General features: G+C 44.7%; 3 protein-coding genes across 16 annotated transcripts in view; 2 read left to right on the top strand and 1 right to left on the bottom strand.

Moving 5' to 3' along the window:
• MYO19 (myosin XIX) overlaps positions 1-4,490 on the bottom strand; it is a 34,499-nt gene extending 30,009 nt beyond the window's left edge. The window contains exons 1-4 of one of the 6 annotated variants that reach the window (XM_059997235.1): positions 4,388-4,490; positions 3,573-3,729; positions 2,540-2,768; positions 2,213-2,366 (exon numbers count right to left, since the gene is read on the bottom strand). In XM_059997235.1, the coding sequence (XP_059853218.1) occupies positions 2,213-2,224 (12 nt within the window). In that variant the 5' untranslated portion in view covers positions 2,225-2,366; positions 2,540-2,768; positions 3,573-3,729; positions 4,388-4,490. The remainder of the gene's footprint in view (positions 1-2,212; positions 2,367-2,539; positions 2,769-3,572; positions 3,730-4,387) is intronic. The other 5 variants (XM_059997230.1, XM_059997233.1, XM_059997232.1 and 2 more) reach the window with 5 other exon arrangements.
• Positions 4,055-9,071, top strand: PIGW (phosphatidylinositol glycan anchor biosynthesis class W). Of its 4 annotated transcripts, none has more exons than XM_059997239.1 (2): positions 4,055-4,159; positions 6,182-9,071. In XM_059997239.1, the coding sequence occupies exon 2, from the start codon at positions 6,194-6,196 to the stop codon at positions 7,700-7,702; it is 1,509 nt and encodes a 502-aa protein (XP_059853222.1). In that variant the 5' UTR covers positions 4,055-4,159; positions 6,182-6,193; the 3' UTR covers positions 7,703-9,071. The 4 variants fall into 4 exon arrangements, with proteins under 4 accessions (XP_059853222.1, XP_059853221.1, XP_059853219.1 ...); XM_059997238.1 differs by lacking the exon at positions 4,055-4,159 and adding an exon at positions 4,635-4,709; XM_059997236.1 differs by lacking the exon at positions 4,055-4,159 and adding an exon at positions 5,083-5,185.
• A 4,052-nt stretch (positions 9,072-13,123) lies between these two features.
• The window catches only part of GGNBP2 (gametogenetin binding protein 2), a 31,343-nt gene continuing 24,294 nt past the window's right edge, over positions 13,124-20,172 (top strand). For all 6 annotated transcript variants that reach the window (XM_069540076.1, XM_059996992.2, XM_059996994.2 and 3 more), the window contains exons 1-2: positions 13,124-13,233; positions 13,794-13,980. In XM_069540076.1, coding sequence (XP_069396177.1) covers positions 13,888-13,980 — 93 coding nt within the window. In that variant the 5' untranslated portion in view covers positions 13,124-13,233; positions 13,794-13,887. The remainder of the gene's footprint in view (positions 13,234-13,793; positions 13,981-20,172) is intronic.

The raw sequence follows: 20,172 nt of genomic DNA, 5'->3' as shown, positions 1-20,172 counted from the left end.
GCGGTGCACGGGCTTCTCACTGCGGTGGCTTCTCTTGTTGTGGAGCACGGGCTCTAGGCGCGTGGGCTTCGGTAGTTGCAGCATGCGGGCTCAGTAGTTGTGGCGCACGGGCTTAGTTGCTCCACGGCATGTGGGATCTTCCTGGACCAGGGATTGAACCCATGCCCCTGCACTGGCAGGTGGATTCTTTTTTTTTTTTTGGCAGGCGGATTCTTAACCACTGCACCACCAGGGAAGTCCCTCATCCATAATTTATGAACAGCTCTTATCCTTCCAGAGAGGCAGCTGAGTATCATGGTCCTTGACTTGGACTTGAAAGCTAGATTGCCTGGGTTTGAATCCTGATTCTACCACTTCCTAGCTGTATAATCTTGTGTAAGTTTCTTAATCTCTTTGTGCCTCAATTTTCCTCATCTGTAAAATGGGAATGGTGGTAGCATCTACCTCATAGATGCTAACAAGCACATAAAGTATTTAGGAAAGGCATCTGGTCTCTTCCACCAAAAGTTAGCTATTATAATATAATTTTGTTAAAAGCAGTCCTTCTAATTAGGCAATAACATATTAAAGGCCTTAAAACTACGTATGTCCCTTAAGCCTGCAATTCTTCTTCTAGAACATGATCCTATGCAAAGGTCATAAAAATGTTCAGTATATATAGACACATTTACAACTGCAAAACAATTGAAAATAACCCAAATGTCCAAATGGTAGCTTAAATTATTGTACATCCTTACAATGGAATAAAGCAGATTACAAAGAGAATGATACCTTTAAATATTTTAAAAATACATATTTAGGGAAAAAAATCTAGGATATTCTCTGAAATGTCGGTTATCTCTGGGCAGTACAATTATGGGTAACTTCAATGTTCTTTTTGCTTACCTATATTTCCCACATTGCTTATAATGAACTTGACCTTGAATAAGTCACTTAACTGCTCTGAGCCTTATCTCCAAAATGGGGATATAATAGCACTATATATATAATATGGTATCTTTCTCAAGGACTAAGCAAAATTATATGTGTAAAATGCTTAGTACAGTGCCTACTATACAGCAAGGGCTCAACACAGAGCAGCTGCTAGTACAGTTACGATAAATGTTACTGCTCTTTAAATAAGAAATGAGTCAAAAATGGACAATAAAAAAAGCCCAGAGCAGATGACTGTCCTGCATGCTTCTCTCCAGCCTTCAAGCCTGTTTCATCAGCCAAAAGGCTGGGAGAAGGTCAAGTAGCAGAGTCTACCATGACTCCCTTGAGGCTGGCTGACCTCACTCTCAGTTATCCTGCCTTACCTGCCTAGGACTCCACTAGACCGTGATCTCCTAAAGGGCAGGAATCATCTGCCTCAGGCCAGTGGCAACACTCAGTAAATACAAATTCAGCAAGTATCTACTGGCATTGTCTTTGGACCAAGAGGTGCATGTGAAGGATGATATGGGTATGAGATAGGGCTCCACAGTGAAGGGCAGGATGGGGGCCATAGAAGCCTTTCAGAGGCTGAGGCCTGGAGTAAGGGCAGGTTTCAAGTCCCTACAGCAACCCACCGTGGACTCCATGATCCATTCATCAAATTCTTGTATATTTCCACATAGGTCCTCTTCTCTCACATTTTTGCACAGGCTGACCTCTTGGCCTGGACTGCTTATTTCCTTCTCCACCTGGCTAATTCCTACTTTTTTTTTTTTTTGCCACACTGCATGTCACGCAGGACCTTAGTTCCCCAACCAGGGATTGAACCCGTGCCCCCTGCAGTGGGAGGGCGGAGTCTTAACCACTGGACTGCCAGGGAAGTCTCAATTCCTACTTATTCTTTAAGGCTCAGCTTCAAGGAACACCTCCTCTTGGAGGCCACAGCCTTCCTTGCCTGAATAACTCAGGCTGTGAGGGACATCTCTCAGGACTCCCTCACCAGCTCAGGCTTGTAAGGTCACCAAAACGCCCTAAGGATTCCCTCACCCAGCCTATCTTACCCATCCCAGGGAAAAGAGCTAAAAACCACAACAGGGGAGATTCAAATTAGGTATCAGGAAGAGCTTCTTGGAAACAGGTGAAAGGCACTGGAATGACTATCTGAAGACAGAAAAGAAGAAAGACCTTTAAGGGGTCTTTCCCTTCTTTCCAGGTCAGAGCAGTGGAAGCTTCATTCAGGTAAATGAAAGATGCGGAGGTGCCTGAGGGCCAGGGTTATCGAAGGGTGAGGGTTTACCTGCTGGAGCATCCTGCTTCAATGTGGTCAGCCAGGGTTCTGGGTCGCAGGCACAAGGAGTGCTATCCACCTGGTCATGGGGGCACAGGCTGGGGCATGAGTCCTGCAAAGGGCTCAGTTCTTGAGGAATCTCTGAGACGAATCACCCTAGAGCCTGTGGCATGAGAGGGAAGACAAGGGGCACACACAGGTGATGGCTTCTCCAGGGTGACTCACTCCTGCTCCTCACACCAAACGGGAAGAACCAAAATGAGAACCCGGGTGAGCCTGGGCAGAGAGGGAGAGTCTGTGCCGCCCCCTGCCGATGAGGGAACAGGGGAAACTTACAGGAGCCTCCAGAGGCGCCCTGGGCTCCTTCAGGGCCAGTTTTACTACGGGGTGTGAGGTGGGGCTGCAAATCTTCTGAGTCAGCGTGCCATGCAGGATGAGGACACCGGAAGACAGAGATGCCTCGTGCCCTATCCTCTCCAGCACACAGAAATGTCCTGTCTTAGTACCGTCAGTAGTCAGTGGGGCAGGGAGGCTGGAGTCAACTTTTGATGTTCCAGGAAAGTTGCTGTGTGGGACGGAAGCCACAGCTCAGTACTTCACTGGTAAGCCATCACACCTTCCCCACGCACCTTCATTCCTCATCTTGTCTACCTCACAAGGAGTGGCTGTGAAGGGCAACCAGGTGAAAGCACCCTACAAAGTACAACTCCGAATATTCATTCAGAGGGGAAATATTGTTAGTACTAAGGATGGAGGATCCATTTGGGAGCACTAATCAAGTGGAACAGTTCAGTGTCAACTTTAAGAAGGCGAAGATTTCAGAGGAGGGGAACCCGTCCGAGAGAGCCGGTGTTGTGAAGCTGGGCTTAGGCCAATCTCTGAAAAACTGTAAGTGACTCACAGACTTGGAATTTCCCAGGCTTCACACCTCCCCAGCAAGGAAGGATGAGGATGAGAATGAGGGGTGTCAGTAATGAATTGACCTTGGTGGAGACTTTCTTGAGCCCCTGAATACATCCAGCCTTTGAAAGACCTCAGGGATAGGGGCTGCCATGGAAACTGGAAAAACGACAATTCAGGCAGAAGAGGGCATCAGGACTGTGGTGGACACATTCACCCTGGACACTGGCTGGACCCCATCCAGGGGACAGCCATGCAGAGGGCTCCAGAGACTCAAGGCCAACAAAGTTCCCTCAACTAGAAGCTCATCTTAAGAGAGAGGATCAGGGGGGAACACAACAGATTGTAGGGTTAGAATCCAAAGCCCACAACCCCTCAAAAGCAGCCTTATTCCGTTCCCTCATTTGCAAAAAGGACTACTAATACCCAGACCTCACAATGCTGAGTTAAGGATCAAATGGGATAGTACCTCTGAGACCGCTTTGCAAATGCTGGTTATTATGACGCAGGGTCCACTTCTTGCCAGAATCAAGTCAGATTAGAGCGGTTTTCTCCAGTTCTCCCAGCTCTTGCTCCCTGTCGGCTTCGCGATTACCAGCCAAGAATTTCTGGTAAGGGAGTGACCACTGTGGGCAGGAGGGAGACGGTAATGAATAGATGAAAACCCCTAGTCAGGGCAGGTGGCAACCTGAACAACAGCTCTCCCCGTCCCTCCTCCCCTCCAGCCTCCGGTTCTCCTCGGCTCAGACGACAGTGGGAGGGCAGACAAAAAGAGCAGGGTAAGGGTCCTGGGAGCCCCGCCCCCAGGTTCCCGGCGGGAACGGACACTCCTTGTCCCCGCGAGGTGCCCGCCGGGCCCAGGGCTGGGATGCCGCTCCGGAAGCACCTGGCACGGGGACAGTATGTCCTTCCTGGGAAGGTGGACGTGACCCCAGCCAAGGGCACGGCTGCCCCGACGCCTCCCGGGGCCAGCCGCCCCCTCCCAGGTCCCTAGCCAAGGAGAGGAGAGGAGCGGGACCTTTCCCCTACTCCGGGCCGCCTCCTGCCGGCTCGGTGGTGAGTGACTATGAAAGGTTCTTGTTCTGGAAAAAGGCAAAGAGCTGGGCTACCTCTTCCTGGGATACGACAGGGTCAAAAAGAAAAGGCAAAGGGAAGGGAAACGGCGCTTTGGAAAGGGGAGGGAGAGACGCCCCCCTTCTTCCCCAGCGCCGCGGGGGCCCACCGGCCTCCCCTGTCCCTTCGGGCACGCAAAGGGCTTCGGACCCGGCTGGGGGTGGCACTCACCGGTCCCACGGCCTGAGCCGCCCAGCGTGCGGCCCCCGCCGGCCAGACTGGAAAGGCAGACGGGCGGGCCCGGTGAGGCGGCGGGAAGAGCCCGGGTAGGGGAGGGCGGAGGCGGGGTCAGGAGACAGCCGGAGAGGAGGAAAAGCAGGGAACGCCGGGTCGCAGCCGCGGGCTGCAGCTGGGGCCAAGCGCCTGGGAGCCGGCACGCTCCTCCCTTGGGGCGGGGCGCGCACTCGCTGCGCGGGGCGCACGTGGCTCGTCCGGGGCGCCGGCATCCGGAGTTGGGGGCTTGCTCCAGGACAAAATATTCTGAGAACCTGGGGTAAGATGCAGAAGAGAAGGGAGGGAGGGCTTCAGGGCCTCCGGGCCCTCACGGGGCTGTGGGTCTCGCCGTAGGGAGACCAGGCGCCCTGGCCACCCCCACCCCCCACTGACGAGGCCTCGCCGTGGGGTCTGAGGGCCAATAGTGAGGTGCGGGAAGCGCCTTTCCCGCCCGAGTTCGTCTTACCGACCTGCCGGAGGCCAAGGCCCGAGAGCACCTGGGCTAGGCAAGCCCTTGACAGGGAAGGACGCGCACGGGGAGCCTGCAGGGCGTGGGAAACGCGCACCCTCGTGGGCGGGGACGCGCGCGGGGGGCCGGCCCAGAAACGCAGGCCGCCCGGCGTCGGCCGGAAGCGCTGTTCGGGAGGCGGAAGCGGCTGGCTCGCGCGTGTCCCGCCCTTGCGGGGGTATCCCGTGCCCCGGCACTCTTACGGGTCCCTCTACCTCTGGGCGCAGAGACCACCAGGAACACGTGAGGTATAACGGCCGGCGCGGCCGGGGCGCGTGTCTGTCGGGAAAAGCGCTCTTTTATTTTTAAAGGCCAGCAGGTTTGGATCGATTTTTTCTCGGGAGGTAATGCTGCTGGGCCCAGATAGGCCATTACGCATGCATGCATTCTTTTATTCAATATGGTTCTTGTTTGGCCAACAAATGTGTTCTTCCCAGGTGCCACGTTTCAGACATGGATATGTGGCAGAGAGGTGTTTTATATCCCTTTAAAACAATTAACACTAGTGTGTACTTTACGGCCCCTACTCCTCCTCCACGATTAGCATCCATTCTACCTACCTACACCTTAACCTGTAAATGAGGTAAGGAGTAGCCTGGGGCTCAGGAGATAACTGGAGGATTCGCATTTTGTACTAGAGGCAGGAGGTTCAGAGAGGCTCAGGACAGAAACCCGGGCCCCCAACTCCAAAGTATACTTAAATACCTTCTCTTTCCCTGTCCCTCTTCTCCTCCCGTCTCAGATTTGACTCTAAATCATTAGTGAGGTATATTCTATTTTCATTATATTATCTTCATGACCTTTACATGCTTTGTAGTAGGAATTTCTATCCTACCGTGAGTCCACTCTCAGGTTATGTATCTCAAATTCACTTTCTTTGTGAGTCTGTCTTATACTGAGAATAGCTAAAACATTTTAACCAGTAATTTCATACTATTAGTATGACATTCTTATCCTCAGATATTAGTGTTAGGCTTCTTCCAGCAGTCCTTGTAAGGGGAATCGCAAGTCCTAGGTTCTGCTCCGAAACTCAGGAATAAGAGTAAAATCAAGTCAGGTGCATATTTATGCAAATTACCAAGTCATGTACATATATATGCCAGTTCCACAGGAACGTTGCTTTCCACAAATGCATCTTAGTTCTCCTACCAGGGATCAAACCCGTGCCCCCTGCAGTGGAAGCAAAGAGTCTTTAACTACTGGACTGCCAGATTAGCCCCATCCCTTTGCTCTTGTTTTCACAGGAAGAAGAAAAAATGTCTCAAAAGCAGATGAAGGAAGCTTTTGTCAGTAACCACAATGGAACGAGCGTGCTGGAAATCACCGAGGGCTTGTGCTTACCTGCACTCTGTATCCTGTGTAGAGGGCTCCTGATCATTGTCTCACAGCACTTATGTTGTTCTTCACATACCTGGAGAACTCGATTCTTCATTGACTTTGCTTTCCTAATAGTTCCCCTGGTGACCACTTTGACCATTTTCGCTTCATTTGTCCTCCTTGAGTATCTCATTGTAATTATCTTTGGGGCAGGGCTGCTCTATGAAACATACTGCAGGAGAACTTGCTATGCCAGAATGCCTGTCGGGAAAATCCTTGAAAAATTCTTGAAAATCAGTATAGAATCAGAATACATTCCAGCCATCTCCTGTTTCCGTGTAATTAACAGTGCATTTACTGCTGTTGCCATTTTGGCTGTGGACTTCCCTCTTTTTCCCAGAAGATTTGCCAAAACCGAGCTCTATGGGACAGGAGCAATGGATTTTGGAGTAGGAGGCTTTATTTTTGGGACTGCAATGGTTTGTCCAGAGGTTAGGAGAAAATATACAAAAGGGTCCAGACTTTATCTTACAAAGTCATTGTACTCTGTTTGGCCATTAGTCTTCCTAGGAGTGGGACGATTAGTCATTATAAAATCCATAGGCTATCAGGAACATTTAACTGAGTATGGAGTTCACTGGAATTTTTTCTTTACCTTAATAGTTGTGAAATTGATAACATCACTGCTTTTGATTATTTTTCCCCTAAATAAATCCTGGATTGTGGCTATCAGCATTACTGTATTCTACCAGTTAGCCCTTGATTTTACCCCACTGAAAAGGTTAATCTTGTATGGCAGTGATGGCAGTGGCACAAGGGTTGGTTTATTAAATGCCAACCGAGAAGGAATAAGCTCTACCTTGGGGTATGTGGCAATACACATGGCTGGTGTTCAAACAGGATCATACGTACTTAAAAAAAGATCACATATCAAAGACTGGATAAAAGTAGCATGTTGTATTCTATTGACAGCTATTGGCTTCTTCATATCTCTTTACATAGTTCAGGTAAATGTAGAAGTAGCATCTCGAAGAATGGCCAATTTAGCCTTTTGTATTTGGATAGTTGCTTCTTGCCTGATCCTTCTTAGTAGTTTATTACTGGGTGATATAATTTTGAATTTTGCCAAATTTCTAATTAAAGGGGCAACAGTACCATGTTCTTGGAAAATTATCCAGTCACCTGCTGCAAATAGAAAGTATTCAGAATCTCTAGTCTCTGAAGCTGAAAGAAAGGAACCCACTCTTTGTTTAATCACAGCAGTGAACAGAAACCAGTTAATTTTTTTCTTGCTGTCAAATGTAACAACTGGCCTAGTCAACCTGTTGGTAGATACATTACACAGCAGTACCTTGTGGGCCTTATTTGTACTCAATCTCTACATGTTTACCAACTGCTTAGTTATATATGTGCTGCACTTGCAAGATAAGACGGTAAAATTTTGGTGATCAGTACAGGTAGTATATGTTTTGAGCAATATTATTTTAATGAGGAAGAATAAATACAAAATGGGCTTTTGGCAACTCAGTGTTAAGTGTATTTTATTATAAAATTTTCATTCCTACTCTAACAGTAGTGATGCTTAATATTTTAAATGTATCTCAACACCATGTAAAACAAACCAATACAGAAGAAACAAAGCCTCTTGACTTGTTAGAATATTTATAAATTTCAGTATTTTAAAGAAACTGTTGTGTTTACAGTTGTGATACTGGAAGATTGGAGGGTGAGGAGGAGGATTTTTACTTTCCATCTTTTTTTTTTTTAAATAAATTTATTTTATTTTGGGCTGTGTTGGGTCTTCATTGTTGCACACGGGCTTTCTCTAGTTGTGGTGAGCGGGGGCTACTCTTCGTTGCGGTGCACGGGCTTCTCACTGCGGTGGCTTCCCTTGTTGCGGAGCACGGGCTCTAGGCGCACAGGCTTCGGTAGTTGTGTGGCTCACGGGCTCAGTAGTTGTGGCACGCGGGCTCTAGAGCGCAGGCTCAGTAGTTGTGGTGCACGGGCTTAGTTGTTCCGTGGCCTGTGGGATCTTTCTGGACCAGGGCTTGAACCCGTGTCCCCTGTATTGGCAGGCAGATTCCTAACCACTGCGCCCCCAGGGAAGCCCCTACTTTCCATCTTATATCACCTATTATTCTGTATTTTTTATTGTATGTATTTTATCACATTTACATTAAAATCTCAGTTGTGGAACTGTCAACACTACTGCTCAATTTTAGTCTTTAAGAAACCTCAGTATAAGAAAGCAAATGTTTAAAATCAAATACTTATAAAGTCAGAAAACAGTTAAATCCTCCATAGAATAGATGGAATTATTTGTTGTGGTTTATATACTTCATAATTAATGAGACAATAGTTTTGCCTTGAGACAAAGCTGTTGCCTCAAGGCAAAACTAGTCATTTTTTTAGCCTACTTTCTGCTAGGGATGATAAGCAAAAATTTCCTGATATCTTGGATCCTGCAATCTAATGGGGGAAACACATTAAACAACTGTTATAAACTATGTTAAGTCATGAAGTATAGGTTGCCAAGAGTGTCAAATCAAGAATTGACTTTACAGTAGAGTCAAGAAAGTTTTCCCCACAGATGGTAGTTTTTGAGCTAGAGCTGATGGATGGGACGAGGAGTTAGTGTTTGTGTGTCTACGGACTAGAGGGGCATATGCTGGTAAGGGTGGGGGTAAACAGCAAATAATGACTATTATACTAATTAGTTTACTTCAATTTGTTATATTGATGATGGCTAATTTGGCATTTATGTGGCATTTTATCCTTGCTAACTACAATCAGTTATATTTGGAGGTAATCTATTATTAAAAGAAGTTTCCCCCTAAAAAAAATCAGTCTTTTGAACAGTTATATAGCTATAAAAACAAAAGTCAGATTTTATTTTCAATTAAAAAGGAAGACTTGGGGCTTCCCTGGTGGCACAGTGGTTGAGAGTGCCTGCCGATGCAGAGGACACGGGTTCGTGCCCCGGTCCGGGAAGATCCCACATGCAGCGGAGCAGCTGGGCCCGTGAGCCATGGCCGCTGGGCCTGCGCGTGCGGAGCCTGTGCTCTGCAATGGGAGAGGCCACAACAGTGAGAGGCCCGCGTACGGCAAAAAAAAAAAAAGGAAAACTTGAGGGACTTCCCTGGCAGTCCGATGGTTAAGCCTTCGAATTTCAATGCAGTGGGTGTGGGTTCAGTCCCTGGTCAGGGAGTTAGGATCCCACATGCCTCAGGGCCAAAAAAACAAAAATGTAAAACAGAAGCAATATTGTAACGAATTCAATAAAGACTGAAAAAAAAAACCTTGAAATTTAATCAATAAGATTATAGTGTGTAAATTAAGCATGACTAGGAAAGGTGATTGGTTTTCCTGCTATGTCACAGTGCTAATATCCTACAACTTACCTGTTCAAAGCATTCATAGGAGGCTGAGAGGCTCTAACCATATTGTCCTCTCATTAAAAAAATAGTAATTTAAAGTATTTGATGACAATGAGCATGTGTCTAATTGGTCTGCTGCTTCTTGTCCTAGGTCTTAAATATCTCTCAGTAAGTTTGTCTCCCAGTTACAGACATTGAATCACAACTAAGAATGAAATGTACTGTGTGTTTATTCCACCTCCAGTTAGGGAAGTCATGTAAGAGAAAGCTAATGAAATTGCATTAATAGAAACAGAAATTAATAAGGAAAAAAAAGACCATTCTGACTTGATTTTATAGAAGAGAAAGAGATCATTCAATAAAGATTTACTGAGTTCCAGTAGGCCAGATATAGGTCCCGGGGGAGACAAAAGAAAATAAGATCCAGCCCTCAAGGAGCTTACATTTTAACTTGTGGATCTTATTTTTCCTTTAAAATTTGTTTAGTGGGGAAAATGTACCTCTGTTTTTGACAGATAGAACACAACTTCCCACTGTCAGGTCATGAAAAAGAAAATCCAATTCAGATACTCAGATCTGGACAACTGTGGCAATTTAAATAACATCCTGCTGTTGATTTTGCTACCACATAAAACAATGTGGTTATTACAGTGAAAACAACAGTATGTATTCTAATGAATTTTCAGCTGTCAATTTTGAGGACAGAGAAGCAAAGGGGAAAGAGAAGAAAGGAAGAATATAATCCAGTCTAGGACCTTATCCTATGACCTTCAGTAAGTGACTCATTCCCATGCCTTTAATTTTACACAATTAGAAACTGGGGATGTCTACCACATATATATTAATAGCTTTGTGTTCAGAAAATGACAATTTTTATTGAGCACCTTGTCCAATAGGTTGTATAAATTATACAAAAACATACTTTGCTCCCTAGGAATTTGTGTATAGTCTATGAAGATAGGAGTATAAGGAACAAATCAATATTCTTTTTTTTTTTTTTTTTCAAATCAATATTCTTCTTTTCTTTTAAACTCAGGTAGCTTGGAGACTAGTCATATCTCATTTATGTCGGAGTTTTGTGCTGGGCTTCTCACACATTGTTGACCTCCCAGAGAAGAAAAAGAATGGTATTTTGCTGATAATTTACCACATCTCCATCACACCAACTGTTCTTTACGAGGTACCAGCAAAATATCTTCTGCTGTTGATTGCCCACTCTTTCTTGGCCTTTAAAATTCTTTACCCTTGCCCTTCACATTGCCAATATCGAAATTTAAAAAAGGCAACAACTGGCTTTTTTTTTTTTTTTTTGCGGTACGCAGGCCTCTCACTGTTGTGCCCTCTCCCGTTGCGGAGCACAGGCTCCGGACGCGCAGGCTCAGCGGCATGTGGGATCTTCCCGGAGCGGGGCACGAACCCGTGTCCCTGCATCGGCAGGCAGACTCTCAACCACTGCGCCACCAGGGAAGCCCCTGGCTTTTTTATGCAATCATTTATTTTGTTAATTAAAGGTAAGCTCTCTGAGGCAGATACTTAGTCATGAAATATTTGCTGCAGCACTAAATATTATATTTGCTTAGTTGAAAATAGACCAATAGCGAAAAAGAGTGCCTGCTCTAAAATGAAGATACATAGTTAAAACGTCTAAAAACTGTTTTACAGGGAAGTAATTTTCTAAGCATTTTCCCCTCAAATGTTGGTTTTATCACAGTTGTAGCGCCCAGGCTACCTCCTTGAGAAAGAGCAATTTATCAAGCAAAATTAGCTTTTTAACCTTACAATAAGTACTTATTAAATACCTATAGTATGTGAAACATTGTCCAAAGATACTAAGCAGTGTGCTCAAATCCAAATCAGGGAAAGTAATCTCAGATGGAAAGAGACTGTTCTGGTCTCCTCGTTTTGTTACGTTTTATATCTGGGTTTTAATGCCTTTTCTAACTTAGATTTAAACCCCCAGGGTGAATACTCTTTCTTTGCTAGTACCCAGTGTGTACTCAGTAATGAAAGTTATTAAAGTTAGCACCTATATATTGAACTTGTCATTTTCAATGTCCTTTACCAACTGTCATCCAAAGTAAGTTTAAAAGGTATAAAGTGGGCACATTAACCGACATAGTCTTTAGAGGAGCACCTACAGATCTTAAAAGCCACAGTATTCTTTTTCCTTGGGAGCGTTTTACATAAAACACAAGATTCTCTAAAAATGTGCAGGTTTTGGCTATGTAGTCTAACTTGTCAGAACCTACATGCACATCCTATATGCCTATTAAATTTAAGCTAAGGACCATACACTGTTCTGCTCTCCTAACATGGCCAAAGACATAAATACTTACTGGATAATCACACCTTTGGGACTGAACAATGGTTCTTCCAGTTTACTATGTTACCTAACCTAACAGTGACCACACAATGTCGTTAAGTCAACGTGGCTAAGGGGTTGCATGCACTATGAGGTTTTTTGTTGCGAATCTCTACGGTTTCATGTGGTGACCAAAATACTTTTTAAAGATCAGTATCACAGCTCTAGCCTATTCTACCAGGATTAGTTAGTTGTAAGAGCAGCAAATGTATTGATCCTTAAAATCGTGAAGACTTTCATAGGCACAATACTTTCCAACAACTATATTGGCCTCCAAAGCCTTCAGGGTAGGAACCGAGTACATGATGGCACGCTGTGGCTTGTCAGCAGCTCTGCTTCTCAGGAGAGGGTCAGAGGGAAGGGCCTTTGGCCAGCGCCAGCAGTTTGCCCACGGGAATAAGTGTCCTTTCTGAGCCTCTAAGTTAATATTAACCCAGTCCAAGAAGTTTCTCTGCCCAGGACGCATACACAAGCCACTCTCCACATAGTCTTCTATTTGTCTCTAGTGTAACAACGACAACGAAGAGCTGTCAGCACTTAAATATCTTCTGCCCCCTCGGCGAGATCGCGAATCGAGTCTGGGAAACAGTAATCCGGGGGGCTCCTGGTAGATCAGGGGGTCAGGGAAAGCGGCGTCAAGGACCCAGAGTTTGTCCCTTAGCCCCCAGATGCACGTCTCCACTCCCTCACTCCCACCTTTTGCTCTCACTGATTTGGAAAGCCTCAGCTCCTGCCCACTTACCCAAGTCCTCACTGGGCCCCGACCCTCGGATCGGCCCTGAGTCACTTCGGCTCCGCTCCCTTCGCCCCTCGGCCCTCGGGAGAGCGGTTTCCAGGCCCGCGCAGCGGAGGACTGAGTTTAGGCCTACTCATCCCTCATAGCAGCCCTATTTCGTATTTATTTGAGTAGCTAGACTCAGTGGAAGGTGCCGGTAACGCGTTGGAGACACCCGGGTGAGCAACCCACCGCCTCCGCTAGGGCTTCGAAAAACGCGACTCAGGAGCGTGGGTCTGGAGTCTCGCGAGAGGAGGCGGGGCCCCCGCCCGGCGCTCTCGGCCCCTCCCTGTCCCACCCTCCCCACGTCCCCCGCCTTCCCTCCCCACGTCCCCCGCCTTCCCTCCCCCACTCCCCGTGGCGCCAGCGGCTGACTGAGCCTGGAGAGGAAACGGTATTCGGAGCCGCGCTCCCGCCCAGGCCGGCCCTGACGCGGGCCTTGTCAGCCGGTAACGGGGAGCCGAGGTGGGGGTCAGGGAGGCGACCACGAAAACGGTGAAAGTCAGAACCGGGAAGCTCCTCCGAGAATGGCTAGGAAATGGTCTGAGCCTCCCACCTCGGACTCCGCAGAGCTGAGGCGGGGTCGACCCCTCCCAGGGGCGGGGTCGCGCTGGGCAACTGCAGCCCAGGGGGACTCACTGGGCGGGGCTCGCCCTTAAAGGGGGAGAAGGGGTCAGCTGGAGGCTGAGGGCCCCCGGGCAGCGGAGCGGAGGCCGGGGGTGGGGTCCTAGAGCCGGGACTCCGCTGACGGGCTAGGGAAGCCCCAGGGCCGGCGGGTCCCCTCCGCCTCTCCTTTGGACCCTGACTGGAGGCCGGCGGGGTGGGTGTGGGGGGTGGGGAGGGAGAGCGGCGCGAGGGGGCGGGTCCCGGCGTTGCTCGGCGCTGATTGGCTGAGCGCGTGTGGAATCGGGTGATGGGAAACGCAGCTCAGATCTCCCGTCTCTCCTGCTCCTCTCCCTCCCCCCCCGTGGCGAATGTGCTGCGCGGCGGCGGGTGCTTACGCTCGCGGGGTTTGGCTGTTGCAGGCAGGAGCTGGGAGGAGGCGGCAGCGGCAGGAGCGGCGGCGGCGGCAGCAGCTGGGAGGAGGTGGTGACGGTGGCAACGGCAGCGTCGGGGACGATGGCGCGACTGGTGGCAGTGTGCAGGGACGGGGAGGAGGAGTTCCCCTTCGAGAGGAGGCAGATTCCCCTCTACATAGACGACACCCTCACGGTGAGCGGGCCGGGCCGGGCCAGGCTCGCCGCTCCCCTGGCAGCTGTTTCCCCTCCTCCCCCTCCCCCAGGCCGAGCGCTGCGCACTGGAGAAAGAGTGTTGCAACTCCTAGGCGAGGCCTTCTCTCCGGCAGGCCCCGCAAACTCGCCTTTGCAGCGGGTGGCTCGCTAACCTTTGCGGGGCCCCAGGCTAGCGCTCCGTACGCACTTTGAGCCCCTCACCCCAGCTCTCCCTGCTTTATTCAACCCTCTAGCTTCACCCTTTCCCTTTAGCAGACGGTGCTTTTGCCAAAGCACGCGCCTCGGATACGGGTTGAAGGATATTGGGCGTCAAGGGCCTATCCCTTACAGAAACGACCTACCCTCGGGGAGGCTTAATTATCTGGAAATGTCGCAGCTGCACTGCTACCTGTCTATTTTCTATCTTAATACTACAGCTCTTCATAAGCATAATTACTGAGGGCAGAGTGACATGCTCTTGCACAGTAAAGATTCCACTAAAATGATCTGATTTCGTTATAGTCTCAATATGCCCGTACATTAAAACTGTTCGAAATGATTGTATTGCTAGGCCATGACTCTTCAAAATGGACTTTCTTGTCATTAGTTATTCTTTACAGGTAGCCTTTTCAAAGGAAGCAAAGTGATTGAATGTGTAAGAGCATTGTAAAAAGCTGATTGCTCATCTTGAATGTCAAAACCCAGTTCTGAGTAGTTTTCCTTTTTAGCGTGGTACAGCATTACAGACCCTCTGCCCTGTGTTGCTGTAGTATTTCCTTTAAAAGGAAATGGTAGAAATTTGAATTGAATCTGAACAGGAAATGAGTGCAGTTGCTTGCCACAATTTCTTACGAAATGAAATGAACCTTTTCTCAATATCTTGAAATCTGCGTTTTGATGATGCTGAAGCTTTGGATTATACATTTGCCTGCTTTGATAAGGTGTTGTGTCTTCATCGTAACACCTTTAGCTTTTTTCCTTTTCAAAGGCAGTTGATCTGTTTTGTTCCTGAATTTCTTTTTTGCAAATATCTACTGAACTTTTTTCAAATTTTGTATAAAATGCAAGTCATTGTAGAGATGCCAGTCTATGCCTTTCTGTTTGCCAGTCTCAGTTAAGACTTGATTGAGCTGCAGTACCTTTAAAAGGATTAGAAGAGCTATTGAATGACTTAATTTGTTAGAACTTTTTAAGTGAAAGCATCTATAATTATCCACGTGCATTTTTTTTCATGGAAAAAGGTAGAATGATTTGGGCTGATATAAGGTAAATAGAATTTGTGTTGTTGAATTAGAAAGTGTACTTGTATGCCGTGGTCATGATTTCTGCACTTTTTGCATTAAAAGTATAATGGACTTGTATTTTAAGTAGTTTTTTAAAAAACTAACACTGATCAAATTAAATGATGCATTTTTCAGTTTGAAAACTAATATGAGTTCATGTGTTGATATTTTCTTTCTTCTCTCTCCCTCCAACACAGACACTTTTCTAGAGCACATAGTTTGGTATCAACCTTTTATGTTTATTGTCCCAGAAAGCCTTTGAAGTTAAAAAAAAAAAAGTTCTGTGTGTTTGGACATAAGATTACTATTGAGTGTATACTATCAAAACAGGGGAAATCAAACATAAGTTTGAGTATTTACAAAAATTTAAAAGACACTGATTCTCCTTATGCTCACGTAATCACCTTTAATGTGAATGTAGCATTGATACATCCATCATGTAGTGCTTTAAAATAGTCAGCTTGGGGGGTTTTATACTCTATTCTCTATACAATGATGAATTTCCAAAATTTTCCAAAGAAAAAGAGGTAACCTGCCCTGTGATTTGTTTTTGTACTTATTTCTCTAGAGAAGTTGGGATTGGACTGACCTGGTGGTTGAGTTTCATTTTTATTGTATTGTGGACTTGTGACCCAGGCAAATAAAATTTAGGCTTACTCAACTTAAATATCTTAAAATAGCATTTTATTTAGGAAAAGGTGCAGTTTTTCTTTACTGTGGAAGGGTTTTTATCACTAGGAAATGAGTGAGACTATATATTGCTTTGTTATGGAACTTATGCACGGTCATTGAATGCTGGTTAGTGAAAAATCTTGTCAAGAATGCATCATATTTAGGGAAACAAGTTTCAGAACCATTCTACCAAACGCTACTTAAAGGAATAATGTAGAGCAAACACCTGTTGGGGAAGAGGGAGGGGAGAAGCCTGCAGCAGAGGGTTATGCACGGGTCCATTGTTAGTTTGATGGCATTGTCACCCTGAAGTTAACTTTTGGTTTGGTCTTTGTTCCTAGGGTCCATAGGTAATGCACTGAGGAAACATTGTGTGATCATTATTTCCAGTAGTCTTAGAATCTTGTTAGCTTCTAGATGTTAAGTCTAGTTGTAATGTTTACAATCAGTTACAAATATTTGTCGTTTTAGTAACAGAAGCTGAAACCTCTACTTAGGTAAACTGGTCAATTTTAAGTTGGATTTGTAAAATGAAATTAACAAGCTTGTATGTGAGGAAGTAGCCTCCTCTTTCATGTGGTATGTTGTAGCCGCATTTAAAAGACTCATATGGCAGTTTAGTGGGTTTGAATACTTGAGTACAGTGCTGACGTAGGTGTATTTCAGAAAATCTCCAATAAGTAAACTGGTGGAATATTCAGGAAAGTGGTACGCTATGTAGCCAAAATGCTTTTCAGTGTTAATTAGAATTATAGAATAGCAGATGGACAGAATACAGATTTTATTTTAAAGACATCTTTGAAGAATTAAGATTTTTAAAGTATTTTTAAAGGAATTAATAGTCAAAATATATATTCCTTATAAAATAATCTTGAAAAATAATTGCAAAACAAATTATCCTTAACCCTACTTCCAAGAGATAGCTAAGAATATAGCAGCATTTGGTGTAGTTCCCATCATAGACACAGATGCAGAGTTGAGATCTATCGTTTTCTGTAACACTTTATATCTTGCTTTTTTCTCACTAAATGTAATATTGAGAACATTTTCTCTTGTCATTCTTAAACAGCTTTAGTGGCCATGTTGTGTGACATTCCATAATGTAATCATTCTCCCTTTGTTGGACATAGAGGTGGTTCTAGTTTTTACTATGAATAATACTCTAAGAATATAAATAATGCATAAATCTTTGCATTAACAATTTTTTTTCAGGGTTTTGGAGGAAAATTACGTGTCAAAGGATAAAAACCTTTTATAAAATTATTGATGCATACTGTCAGATTGCTACAATATTTCTGGAACACAGTTTACCCTTCTAATTCAAACCAATCTAAAAGGGACTAGAAACTCTGATAAAGGTTTTTTGATTGAGACTTAAAAAAGATTTTAAAATGTAGCATATCCTTTTGGGGATTAGGTATTTAGCATCAGTTAGAAGTTTAGTATTTATTGTTTGCTTTCAACTCTTGATTAAATATTTAACTAATTTACCAAAGGTGATAGATGTTGCAGGTGGCTGTGAGGATAAGGAAGTAAAAAACTAAAACTAAAGGGACAATGATTTTTAATAAATACAAGCTTAGTATTGTTGGGTTAGAGCTTGTGAGAATGTGCTAAGAACAGATTATTTGTGGTCAGGAGAAACCAGGACAGATACTTAAGAGTGAAAGTGGGTAATGGATTCAATACACTTTATAAAGCAGTAATTGCAGGACAATGACTTGTTCTATCTTTGGCTTGCTAGGGATAGGCAACCTCATCATGAAGCCAAACACTAATGATTCCTCTGTGAGACCACACCTGAAATACTTTACATGACCATCTTCCTTTAGGTAACCTAGAATCTGAAGATTAAGTCAAGGAAGTGGTTTTAAAGAATGGGGAAAAATAGTGCTGCTATCCTCTATCTTCCTCTTTTTCTTTTTTCCCTTTTTTCCCTTTTATTGTGGTGTCATCATTGAAGAGCATATAGTGATTGGCCAGTAAACAGCAAGGTAAAAAGCCATTGTCCTAAGTGAATGGCAAGGACAGTAGTTACTTAGTGTGAGTGCAAAGTTTCTAACCCAGTGGTATTGAGTATGTACAAGAGAAAATTTAGTATTATCCAAGCCAGTGAAACCCAGGAAAGATGCAGTAATAGACCTGATCTTGACATTTATCTGTACTAGTTAGGTGAAAATGAAATGATTGGAAATGAGGGGTTTTTGGTTTTTTTAAAATTTTAACCCTGTTTATAGACTTTTTAAAAAGGATTCCTAAAGTAGGTATTTTCCATTAAATTTTATATACGTATATATATATATATGTATATATATATATATATATTTTTTTTTTTTTTTGCGGTACACGGGCTTCTCACTGTTGTGGCCTCTCCCGTTGCGGAGCACAGGCTCCAGACGCCCAGGCCCAGCAGCCATGGCTCACAGGCCCAGCTGCTCCGCGGCATGTGGGATCTTCCCGGACCGGGGCACGAACCCGTGTCCCCTGCATCGGCAGGCGGACTCACAACCACTGCACCACCAGGGAAGCCCCATACATATATATTTTAAAGGTCAGCTGGTAGGTCTCAGTATGTTAGGTGTATTTTTTGACCTCTGCTTTAATTTTTTTTTTCCTATAAATTTATTTATTTATTCATTTTTGGCTGTGTTGGGTCTTCGTTGCTGTGCGCAGGCTTTCTCTAGTTGCGGTGAGTGGGGGCTACTCTTCGTTGCGGTGCGCGGGCTTCTCATTGCGGTGGCTTCCCTTTGTTGAGGAGCACGGGCTCTAGACGTGCAGGCTTCAGTAGTTGTGGCACGTGGGCTCAGTAGTTGTGGCTCGTGGGCTCTAGAGCTCAGGCTCAGTAGTTGTGGCACACTGGCTTAGATGCTCCGCGGCGTGTGGCATCTTCCTGAACCAGGGCTCGAACCCGTGTCCCTTGCATTGGCAGGCAGATTCTTAACCACTGCGCCAACAGGGAAGCCCCTGCTTTAATTATTAAAACAATAAAATATGGTTGATCAGAATAAAAATAATTCACTTACACGGAGTCAATTTAGGATTTCACCTATGAACTGGACTGGAGAGACCTTGATTTGGTAAATTGAGTAGCTTTGATCTTAAAGTAGTATAGGTAATTGTCTCAGTTTTTTTTTATGGTGGCAATTAATATGTGGTGAAATGGTGTATATTTGTATAAAGCAAGTGGAAATGCAAATCAAGGTATTAGTTGCTTAAATGGTAGATGTGGAGTGACCTGCAGTGTTCTGTTGAGCTATGTGGCTTTAAAAGTTTATCCTATACCTTTTTTATGACTTGACAGTTAATTTCTTTGTGTTTTAAACCATGTGGTGATTCCAGAAAACATAATGTGAGTTAATTGCAGTATTCTTTTTTCAGTCTTCATGGGTCAGGATTTCTAATACCAGGATTATTAAGATGACTAGATGACCAGTTTTACTTTGTACTGTTGGCAAAGTTAATATATGACAGTGTTTAGAGCAATGGCTAGTATGCATAAAGCTACATTAAATGTCTTTATTATTATCACCACCACTCTTTGGAGATAAGACAACTCTGAGAGGGAAAACTGGAGAGAAGTTGATTAACCTGAAAACTGGATAATTGATCCTAAAATTGTGAGATAAGGACATGTAGTCTGTATGTATGGAAGAAGAAACTTCCAGAATAGTAAAAGCTATTGAAATGGAAGCATGTCTCTGAATATGGTATAATGAATATAGAATTGGAAACAAGGAACAGTAGCTCTTTCCCCGGTAATAAGTGGTATATGTGTATTATAATACATTTGGGAAAGATAGGAACATGTAAAGAAAAAAGTCATGTATCTTTTCACTGCCTAGAGATAGCCACATCTAATATATTATGTATTTTCTTTTTCTGTAAGAAAATATACACATAAAAATTTGAATCATATTGTACATGCAGTTTTTGAGCCTGTGAAATACACTGAAGTCCTCTGGATTGTTGAATCGGTGTTGGCGTCATTGTCCATCCTTAGTATCCACTTGTCTTTCTAGTTCACATATCCAGTAGTCCCTTCTTAATAAAGAAAATGTCTTATATCTGTTGCTTATATTTGCCTTACTTGTTTAGTCCTCAGTTTACTGCTAGAACAAGCATGTTTTTAGGCTCTCATTTCTAATGTGGAGGGGAAAGAATGGTCACTTGATTAAAGAAGCAGGTCTTTGTGGTGCTGGTTGGTGAAGGGAGGAATCTTTTTAAGATCACATTCAGGT

The sequence above is a fragment of the Delphinus delphis genome, chromosome 19 (genome assembly GCF_949987515.2).
Source record: "Delphinus delphis chromosome 19, mDelDel1.2, whole genome shotgun sequence".
Lineage (NCBI taxonomy): Eukaryota > Metazoa > Chordata > Mammalia > Artiodactyla > Delphinidae > Delphinus > Delphinus delphis.
The sequence above is the reverse complement of the archived record's forward strand: the minus strand, read 5'-3'. Positions and strand labels throughout refer to the sequence as shown.